This window comes from Sinocyclocheilus rhinocerous, unplaced genomic scaffold, assembly GCF_001515625.1.
Source record: "Sinocyclocheilus rhinocerous isolate Xijiao unplaced genomic scaffold, SAMN03320098_v1.1 scaffold2460, whole genome shotgun sequence".
Classification (NCBI taxonomy): Eukaryota; Metazoa; Chordata; class Actinopteri; order Cypriniformes; family Cyprinidae; genus Sinocyclocheilus; species Sinocyclocheilus rhinocerous.
The window spans coordinates 148,280-159,429 of record NW_015645611.1 but is presented as its reverse complement, the minus strand read 5'-3'; the positions used below and the strand labels follow the sequence as shown (position 1 = coordinate 159,429).

Here is an 11,150-nt window from a genome sequence, read left to right as displayed (position 1 = left end):
GCATAAACAATATCTGCAAAGTTACAAAGCTGAAAGTTCAATGCAAACGGAGATAACTGGCAGTTTAATGCCTACAAAAATGGCTGGTAGGGACTACGACTTGCGTTTTTTTTTTTTAAACGAAGCATTAACACGTTAGACTGCACCCCATAAACACAATCAAGCCTAGAAAAAAAACAGTGAACCACCCCTTTAAAAGTTCAGTAAATGTATTTTCAAAGTCAGTGCATAATTATGTTAAAAATTCTGATTTACAATGCTTCTTTATCTTGTTTATGTTACATTTATTTTTATTTGTTTTTCATTTGATTTCCTACTATTTCAGTTTAAATAAAAAAGTTTTTTTTAAAGTTCAATATAGTTCAATATATACTTTCGCTTCCAAAGTCGTGTTATAATCGTGTTAAATAATTCTCGTTGATTTACAATGATATTTTTTATTTTATTTTTTTATAAATTGTTTTTCAGTTGAATTATTTTGTTGTATTTTGTTTGTATAATGTCTTATTTCATTTTTTTAAAGTTCAATAAATGCACAGTATTTCCAAATTTCCAAATACAAAATCATGTTTAATAACATTGTTAAATGTTTTTAAAAAATGTAAAAGTTCAGTAAATGCATGTTTTCAAAGTATCATGATGATAATATTAATATTTTTGTGATAATCCAGCATAATATCTCTAATCTGAACACTTCAGTCACTCTTAAAGATCTCTGCATGTCATTCTTCATACAGAAAGATGCTCAAACTCACTTGATGTTTTTGCAGTGATGTTCTCATTCGACTCGTACCGTAAAATCAATCAGGCAGAAATAAAGAGATGCATTCAATCGTTCTGGGATGTTTTGGGGTTTAAAATGAATCAGGACTCAGAAACTCATCAAGCATCTACAGATGACGTGTTTTTTGTGATTCTCTTTCAGTCTGGTCAGTGTGTGCTGATTTCCCAGCAGTCTTTGGAGGTGAGTACAGCACAGATACAGTCTCAACTGTTGGTTTACAATGTGATTTAATGAGGTTTATTTCAGTTCATATCATCCCAAAATATGAAACCACATTACATTTTAAGTTTAGACAAACATCTAGATGGAAACCTGGTTAGGACACACTGAAACATTACGACAGTACAAGCTGCTGAAGGACTGTCTTCATACACAATTACATAATAATTATACACAATTTTACGTATTAACTGAAAACATGTAGGCTGAAGCCGTTTTATGGGGGCCTTATGGAATCGTTTTTATTTTTTTCCCAAATTCCTTTTTTTTTTTTTAAGTTTTAATTGTCTGGATATTTTTTTCTTCCATTTTAATTTTTCTGGATTCCTTTTTAATGATTTAATTTAAATTGTAATAATTCAAAAGGGCATGTCTAATTAATTAAAATCCTACAATTCAATTTTTTTAGGGCCCTGTGAAATCAGTTTTATTTGGGGTTTTCCATTTATAAATTTCTGGATTTCGTTTTAATGTTTTAATTAAATTATACTCGTTAAAAAGTATGTCTAATTACTTACACTATTATTACACTAATAATTTATTAATTTTGTTTTACAATAAAAGCGACATATGAAATGTTTTATTCTTTCAGAATTTCTGCATTGTCCGTTTTAATTTGTCTGAATTATTTTACATAAGCATAATAAGCATCGCATAGTAAGTGTCACTAAATTTAATTAACAGTTAATTGAGACCTTTATACATAACTGAAAATGACACCGTTCATAAATGAATGTAATTGTTTGAAGTATTTGATGATTTAGAGTGCTGTATTTGTTCATCACCTCCAGTGAAGTGTGTGTGTTTGGTGTGAATCTGCAGTGTTCAGTGAAGATCACAGGCGTTACAGTGATTCAGGGCTCTAATAAAGACACGGGTTGAAGAGCAGGGCATTGTGGGAGATCAGAAGATTAACCGTCTCTGACGGCCCCCACCCGTTCTCCATCAAAGCCTTGGGAGCCCGTTTGCTGATTCCTGTAGAGACTTTGATCTCTGCGTGACTGCATGCAGTTCACAAACCTTACAGAGATGCTGTAACACCCCTGTTGACTGTTTGTTGTGGTTTCTTCCCCTTGTGTTGGTTTAGCCCGTCTAATTATTAGTTAATCACCTCATTGTGCTCACCTGTCTGTCCCTCGTTTACTGCCCTATATCTGTTCCTGTCTCTGGTGTTCTAGTCTCTGCGTGACTGCATGCAGTTCACAAACCTTACAGAGATGCAGCACGTCAATCACCCACAATGCCTCAGCCACGCCCCCTCACTTCAGGAAACAGATGAGTTCACTATCAGATGAGCTCATTCTCACAATCATCATGAAATCAGAACTGAATTCAGCAGCTGCTGTTAGAAATATTATTGATTCCAGCACCAGTCTGTAATTCATGTGAAAGTTGCATTTTGTTTCCATATGTGATGATATTGTGATGTTTTCAGATTACTGGATTATTTATTGGTGTCAGATTTTTAGTGACGTTTACCCCGGTAACATACTTTGCTTGTCTGGTGATGTCAAGCGGCGATGGTTGCTAGGGTGTGACAGGTCAGTGATTCTCTGCTCACACACACGTGAAATATTTACTCGAGAGGCTGTGTTTGACTGGACGCTGAAAGAGCTGCAGGTCACCGTGGAAACTGGGTCAAAGGGTCAAGTGTAGGTCGCAGGGTCACTCCAGCACTGCATTAATATGAAACATCCGCATAAATGCAGCGTTTGTGATGGATTATGATGATATTTAGTCAGGCTTGATTATTGCATTCATCAGAATCTCACTGAGTCAGTGTTATTTTGCTATCATTATGATAATATTTTATGTATATTTTGATTTTATTTTTATATCTTCTGTTTACATGTTTATTTTAGTTAAAGTGTTAGCAATTTGTTGTATTTTTGTCATTTTTATTAGTTTAATTATTAGTTATTCTATTCTTTATTTTATTTTTGTCTATTCTAGTTATTCTATTCTAGTTAAATTTTTGTTTGAAATATGTCTATATAGTTTTTATACATTTTATACAGTTTATACAGATTTTATAGTTTTAGTTTTTAATTTATTTAGTTATTTTAGTACATCAAGGTAAACTAAATGAAAATGAGAAATGTTGCTTTTGCAACTAGCTGAAATAAAATAAGTACATTTTTTAATTTATATTTTATGCTTCAGTTTATATTTATTTTATTTCAGGTAATGCTTTTTGTGGTTTTAGTTTTATGGTTTAATTAGTTTTAGTTAATGATAATATAAGAAAAAAGTGATACGCTTGAAGGAAATGAATTTTAATTTCTGTATTATTTTAACTTATCTCCTTTATTTTGAGTTCAGTAATGCAAAGCCCCTCATATATTATTTAACATGTCAAGTATTCATACATCATGATATAATTAGATTTATTCCCTTTAACCTATGCTGATTTTAATAAAAAATTAAAATGCAGCACATTAATGCGCATTGGGGGATGTGAAAAATAATGTCACAATGAAAAAACTACAAATGGTCATAAAAATATGCTTCGGTTTTCTTTAAATAGACAAATGTGATTTTTCTTGTTTTGATGAGTTAACTCACGTCACTGTGTTTGTGGTTTGATTGGGTGGTTTCGGGATGTTCTCTATGATCATTAGCAAACAGTAACAGAGCCGTGGATGAGTTAACAACATCAAATTATAAGTGAAGTGAAGCAGCGCTACTGCTCATGAATAATTAATATCTGATCAGACACAGATGAGATGTCAGCAGATTCAGCTGAGTTTCATTCATTTCCACTCAATCAGCCTCCGCCAGTTTCCTCATCACTCATTTACTCTAACTTCAGGAATCCAAGTCATTTTTATCATCTGAAATATGCGGCGACTGATATTATATATTACAATTAATGTCAAGAATATCAACACACGTTTAGATTCGTGCTGAATAAGGTACGCAATGTACAGTTTCACTTTAAATGAATTCGTTAAGGCTTGGTGTTCATAATAAATATAATTTATAATGAATGCTACTATAATTCATGTTTGTTTTATGCTTATGTTTTCCATTCCTGTTCTGTTCTGAATATGGTTGCATTGAATTGATTTGTCGTGCAGTGAGAGGAACTAAAATACTTGTTTATAGTGTTATAATGTTAGTTCCCTATCGATACTTCACTCGTACTCGTACTATGGGAAAAAGTCATTTTTCTCCGATGACTGAAGCCTTTTTTTAATAACACAGTGTAACTGCATGGCTATTGGTTTGTGCAAATTAAAAACGAACCAATGGCTCGGCAGCGGAGCTGCATGAGCCTATGGCAGTATAGCCCGCCAGAATGGGCGGGGTCATCTGGCTATATAAGTGGGCATTTTCACCATAGGATCTTCAGATTTCTTCTGCTTCAGCGATGACGACATTCTTCGCTGATCTACGAGACTCGAAGCCTGCTCGCTGTAAACACGCCTTCGCAGTGGAACAAGCCGACGACGATCCCCTCTGCTCGGCTGATTCACCACTTCTCTCGTCGCCTTCAGCGTCGCAGCAGCAGTGGTCACGGTTTTTCCCCTGACTGTTCCCCAAACTGTTCTCACTGCGAGAGTCTCGCCACTCTGCACTCGCGGAAAGCTCTCTTTTCAGAGAGCGACTCCACCCCTCGCGTTCCAGGAACATGCAAGGAAAAAACAGTGGGGCAGAGGATCTCAGCACACGGAGGAGAGCGAGCTCACGCCGGCTCAGATCCCACGTGCCTCGCTCTCTCCACACAGAGAGGCTTCCCCCGTCCTCTTCACTCAGCGCGAGCGACCTGAACTCATTCGGTGGAAGTGACGATGAAAGGCTCGATGACAGCCTCGGATGCAGAGGAGCTGTTGGTCTCAGTTAAAGACACTGCCCCCTTGCCATCGTCCGAACCCAGCGACGCTAAAGCCGGGATGGAAACCGAATTATTCCGTGTCCTCTTGAAAGCGGTCGAAGAGCTGGTATTTGAGTGGTCTTCCCCAGAAGAGCCCACTTGCAGCTGCCTGGACGAATGGTTCCTGCCGGGGAGCCTTCAAGCCCCTCGTCAGCGTGCCTCTCCATTTTTTTCCGGAGGTCCACGACAAGCTCAAAAGATCGTGACGCGCCCCTTACTCAGTCCGCCTGCATGCCAGACTGGGTTTTTGGGATAATAAGACGAGGTTACTCACTTCAATTCGCTCGAAGACCCCCACGTTTCAGCGGCGTGGTTCCCACACTGGTGCGGAGCAAGGACGCACACGTCCTGCGCTCCGAGGTGATGAATTTGCTGGCAAAAGGACCCATAGAAATGGTTCCCCCAGCTCAGAGCGAGTCAGGCTTCTACAGCCATTACTTCCTGGTCCCCAAAAAGGATGGCAGCCTGTGGCCCATCCTCGACCTCAGGCGCCTGAATCGAGCCCTCATGAAACGGCCGTTCAGGATGACTACACTGAAACAGATCCTCTTGCAAATATGCCCAGGGGACTGCTTCTTTTCTCTGGTCTGAAAGATGCCTACTTTCACATCCAGATAGCCCCCCGTCACAGACGATTCTTGAGATTCGAGAGGCTTATCAATACACGATCCTTCCCTTCGGGGTGTCCCTAGCTCCTCAAACGTTTACGAAGTGCATGGATGTGGCTCTTTCCCCTCTGAGCTCGAAGACCCCCACGTTTCAGCGGCGTGGTTCCCACACTGGTGCGGAGCAAGGACGCACACGTCCTGCGCTCCGAGGTGATGAATTTGCTGGCAAAAGGACCCATAGAAATGGTTCCCCCAGCTCAGAGCGAGTCAGGCTTCTACAGCCATTACTTCCTGGTCCCCAAAAAGGATGGCAGCCTGTGGCCCATCCTCGACCTCAGGCGCCTGAATCGAGCCCTCATGAAACGGCCGTTCAGGATGACTACACTGAAACAGATCCTCTTGCAAATATGCCCAGGGGACTGCTTCTTTTCTCTGGTCTGAAAGATGCCTACTTTCACATCCAGATAGCCCCCCGTCACAGACGATTCTTGAGATTCGAGAGGCTTATCAATACACGGTCCTTCCCTTCGGGGTGTCCCTAGCTCCTCAAACGTTTATGAAGTGCATGGATGTGGCTCTTTCCCCTCTGAGGCAGAAGGGAATTCGCATTCTGAATTGTTGAACTTGTTTTAGCCCAGTCGGAGGACGAGCTACTATCCCACAGATCCCTCCTCCTCAGCCACTTAGAATGCCTGGGAATTTTGCCAAGAGCTCTCTGTTCCCCAGCAAATGGATCTTGTTCCTGGCAGCGGTTTTCGACTTGGCCCAAATGAGGGCGGTGGTCGCACCAGAATGCGCCATACAGCAGCTCGTGGCTTCCTTCAAAGTTGTCAAAGTATTTCAAAAAATGCTGGGCCGTATGGCCTCCGCATCTCCGGTGCTACAGTTGGGCCTTCTTTGCATGAGGCCGCTACAGTACTGGCTGAAACCAAAGGTTCCACCCCTAGCTTGGCGTCATGGACGCCTTCGTATCAAGGTAGACCAGGCATGCGTGGCAGCTCTGGCACCTTGGAAAAGCCCCCAGTGGCTGAAGTGGGGCGTAGATCTGGGTATGGTTTGCTGAAGGAAGGTTATCTCGACAGATGCTTCCAACACAGGTTGGGGAGTTCTGTGCGAGGGCAATCCGGCTTTTGGCCCCTGGTCAGGGGAGGAAAGCCAGTTACACATCAACTGCCTGGAAATGCTGGCAGTGTGTCAAGCCCTTCAAACCTTCCTACCAGATCTAAGGGTACACCATGTTCTAGTCTGCTCAGACAGCATGACAGTGGTGTCCTACATAAATCGCCAGGGCGGGCTCACTTCAAGGTGTCTCTTCTCCCTAGCAGAGCGCCTCTTGAAATGGGCACACCTCAACTTGCGTTCACTGAGAGCAATGCATGTTCCGGGCATTCTGAACCAAGGAGCAGACATGCTGTCTCGGAGCAATGTCCCCTCAGAGGAGTGGATCTCTTCGCCTCAAAAGACAACTTTCACTGCCCAACTTATTTTTCGAAAGACAAGGATGTGTTGGCCCACGACTGGCCCAACCTCCTCCTATACGCTTTTCCCCCAATCGCCCTGGTCCCTCAGGTAATCAGGCGAATCAGGGAACACAAACACATAGTTCTCCTGGTAGCCCCACTCTGGAATAACCAGATATGGCTTTCTGAGCTGTCGCAGCTACTCACAGCTGCCCCATGGCCCATTCCCCTGAGACAGGACCTCCTCTCTCAGGCGAGCCTGAGCTGTGGGCTCTGCATCTTTAGCCTCTCGATGAGAGCCTACAGACCTTCCCAAGAGCGTACTGAACACTATTTCACAGGCTAGAGCCCCATCTACGAGGCGCCTCTACGCCCTTAAATGGTCGGTCTTCTCCGCCTGGTGCACCACCCGCGGCAAAGATCCAACTTCTTGTGACATATCAGTGATACTGTCCTTCCTCCAAGAGTTGTTGGAAAAGGAATATTCCACTTCCACACTCAAGGTCTACGTAGCAGCTTCTCAAGCGCCTATAACCAGCCAGTTGGTGGGCAGGAACAACCTGGTTGTTCGCTTTCTGAAATGGTCTAGAAGGCTGAATCCACCTCACCCCCTTACTGTCTCTTCATGGGATCTGGGTTCGGATGCCTCTCAGGAGCCCCCCCTTCGAACCGCTACTATCGACCAACCTTTGGTTGCTGTCGCTGAAGAATGCCCTGTTGCTAGCTTTAACATTGTTCAAGCAAGTGGGAGACTTGCAGGCGCTCTCTGTAAGCCCTGCCTGCCTTGAGTTTGGGCCCAGCGACTCCAAGGTCGTCCTGAAGCCAAGGCATGGATATATACCTAAAGTGCTCTCCACTCCATTTAGAGCACAGGTTATAACTATATCGACGCTTGCTCCCTCGGAGGATGACCAAGAGTTAAAATTTCTCTGTCCTGTCAGGGCTCTGAGATTTTACATTGAGCGTTCCGCCCCATTTAGGCAGTCGGAACAACTCTTTGTAGGCTTCAGTGGCCGCACCAAAGGGCTTCCAGTCACGAAGCAGAGACTATCCAGATGGATAGTAGACGCTATTACGCTAGCATACTCCTCTTTGGGCCTGCAATGCCCCATAGGAGTAAGAGCCCACTCCACTAGAGGCATAGCCTCGTCCTGGGCTTGGTCTAGTGGTGTGTCCATCGCAGAAATCTGTGCGGTGGCCGGCTGGGCCTTGCCGTCCACCTTTGCCAGGTTCTATAATCTGGATTTCCCGGCCTTACAGGCCCGGGTCCTTTCTGCATAAGAGGGCATGCTCCTGCCAAGGGCAGAACCAGTTCTTAGGCTTGCTTATTATGTACGCTCTTGGCCCTTCCTAAGTGGAGAGGCTGTACAGAGCCTTCTCTGGAACGATTACTCAAGGCTGTGCTGACCTCGAGGAGTTTGGCCCTCTTGCCCCCTGCAGGGCTTACTCTGCTGAATACTTGGCCCCTCTGAGCCCCTTAGTGCTTAATTGGAGTTCAAATATTGGTCGTTCCTCTAGCATTGCACAGCTGGATTGTACTCGTTCCCCATAGTGTCTTAGCGATGCAGTACGAGTGAAGTATCGATAGGGAACATACTCGGTTACTAACGTAACCTCGGTTCCCTGAGAAACAGGAAGGAGTACTGCACGACTCAGTGTCGTCGCTTCAGTCGAAGTAACCTGAGGATCCTATGGCGAAATGCCCGCTTATATAGCCAGATGACCCCGCCCATTCTGGCGGGCTCTGGTGGACTTCACTGCCATAGGCTCGTGCAGCTCTGCTGCCGAGCCCTTGGTTCATTTTTAATTTACTGCACGAACCAATGGCCGTGCAGTTACACCGCATTATTAAAAAAGGCTTCAGTCATCGGAGAAAATTTACTTTTTCCCATAGCGTCTTAGCAACATAGTACTCGTTCCCGTATCTCAAGGAACCAAGGTTACGTTAGTAACCGAGTAAGTTTCATTTTATTTACCCGTATTTTACATTATTTCTGAATGCAATAATAAAATGACTTATATACCGACGCAACTTACCTGTGTTTTTTCCCCTCAACAATGATAGATTTTTTCAAGAAAATATGGTACTTGTCATAGTTATTTTTTACTGACTAAAAAACTGTATTTTATTGGTTTCTGCTATGTTTTTTAAACGTAATTTTTAAAGTTTTTTTTCTTGCAATTTTGAGTTTATATCTCACTTTTTTTTTGCAATTCTGAGGAAAAAAGTCTGAATTGTGAGATAAATCACTTTTTTATTCCATGGCAGAAACAAACAAAGAATTGTGATATGTAAACTCAGAATTACAAGAAAAAAGGTTAAAATTAAATTAAAATAAAACTTGACTTTTTAATTTTTTATTCTGTGGTGGAAACTATAACTTCCATAGTGTTTTGCATGAATTGCAGTTAAACTATTTTGATTTGTCCTCATCAGAGTGGAATTATTAATCTGTTTGTTTGTCGTTGTTTCAGTGTAGTTGACAGCAATGTTGGACTAAGTCTCCACACAACTGAATTCTGATGTATGCAGTATTTCTGAAGGGTTTGTGTTTCTCCATCACTGAGGATGGGATTTTCTCTGGCTGTGAGTGCAGGATCAGACAGTGATCAGATGCGAGCCCGTACTTCCTGTGACATCACATCCAGTCATCCTGATGGCCTTCAGAGACATGCTTGAGATGTTCAGATCATCTCAGTCTCAGTCTGAAGCTGATAGGAGGAGACATTCGGATCATGATGGAGCTCCATGGAGACTCCAGTAAAGCATTCAGTGCTCAGAGTTTCTCATTCAGAGCTCAGATGTTTCTCCTAAAACTAAAAACAGACCCAAATGAGTCACTAGTCATTGTCCAGACTTTATGATCTTGAGATCTGAGGTCTCCTTCTCAGGAGGAGCATCTCCTGCTGTCCGTGTCTGTAGGAGAAAGTGCTGAGATCTTCAGGAGGTTTGCTGTGATGTTCGGTGATGAAGCGCTGCTGTTCATGAGTTATGTATCAGCTTTAATCGCACCGCGTCCATCTCTGATGACTGATATCCCAGCATGCACTAATGCCTTTATTTTCCTAATGCTGCTCTTATTATGCATAATTCATCTTCATAATGTTTCAGTCTTACTCTCCTGTCTCCGAAATTAAACTTCTGATGTATCGATGGATGGACAGTAATATGAACTAATGTTAGCAATCCAATCCACTCTTCATGTTCCAGTCAATTTTGTCAAATTTGTATTAAGTGATTTATTTATGTTTATAATGATGTAATTTTTCGAATGTATTTGTTCATGTGGACCAAATAACAGTAATATATATATATATATACATAATGTTGTTTCCATTTTAATTTTAGTTACATTTTTTGTAATTTTGTTGTTTTTTGTCATTTTTATATATTTTTTTGTCCACATGAACAGATACATTAGAAAAATTACATCATTATAAACATAAAAAAATCACTTAATACAAGTTTGACAAAATTGACTGGAACATGAAGAGTGGATTGGATTGCTAACATTAGTTCATATTACTGTCCATCCATCGATACCATCAGAAGTTTCATTTCGGAGACAGAGAGAGTAAGACTGAAACATTATGAAGATGAATTATGCATAATAAGAGCAGCATTAGGAAAGTAAAGGCAGTCCATTCTGACCATTGGCATTAAAAGAAAAATGTCACAATGAAAAAAACTAATGTTCATCAGTATAAGCTCAGTTTTCTTATGTTTCTAATGTAAACGCTGCTCTGTGCTGTATTGAATCGTGTGTTTTTCTCTCTTTCTGTCTCAGACGAGTTGTCAGGTTTTGGGCCCGTGTTTGAGGAGCAGCCCGTCGACACCATTTACCCTGAAGAGTCTCCTGAGGACAAGATCATCATGAGCTGCAGAACGCGAGCGAACCCGCCGGCCTCGTACAGGTCACACACACACCAGACACTAAAACACACGGTTCACATGCTCACACTTCAGACACTCTGCTAAATACCAGTGCAACTACATGTCAACTCACTCTCATTAGAGTATTACTAGACTGTTAGGTTTAGGGTTAGTCGAATAAGTTGACATGTAGTCACATTATGGTCAGTAGAATGTTCATCAAAATCAAGTGTTATCAGATATTAATCAGACAGTTACTGATACTGATGATGAGAGTTAGCTGACATGGAGAAAGTGAACTATCGAAATGAAGTGTTACTGTCACTTT

At 41.8% G+C, this 11,150-nt stretch overlaps 1 protein-coding gene across 1 annotated transcript in view; it reads left to right on the top strand.

The window, feature by feature from the left end:
* Nucleotides 1-11,150, top strand: part of LOC107706851 (contactin-1a-like) — an 87,982-nt gene that overhangs the window by 44,336 nt on the left and 32,496 nt on the right. The window contains exons 3-4 of the mRNA XM_016510688.1: nucleotides 926-964; nucleotides 10,737-10,863. Of these exons, the coding sequence (XP_016366174.1) occupies nucleotides 926-964; nucleotides 10,737-10,863 (166 nt within the window). The remainder of the gene's footprint in view (nucleotides 1-925; nucleotides 965-10,736; nucleotides 10,864-11,150) is intronic.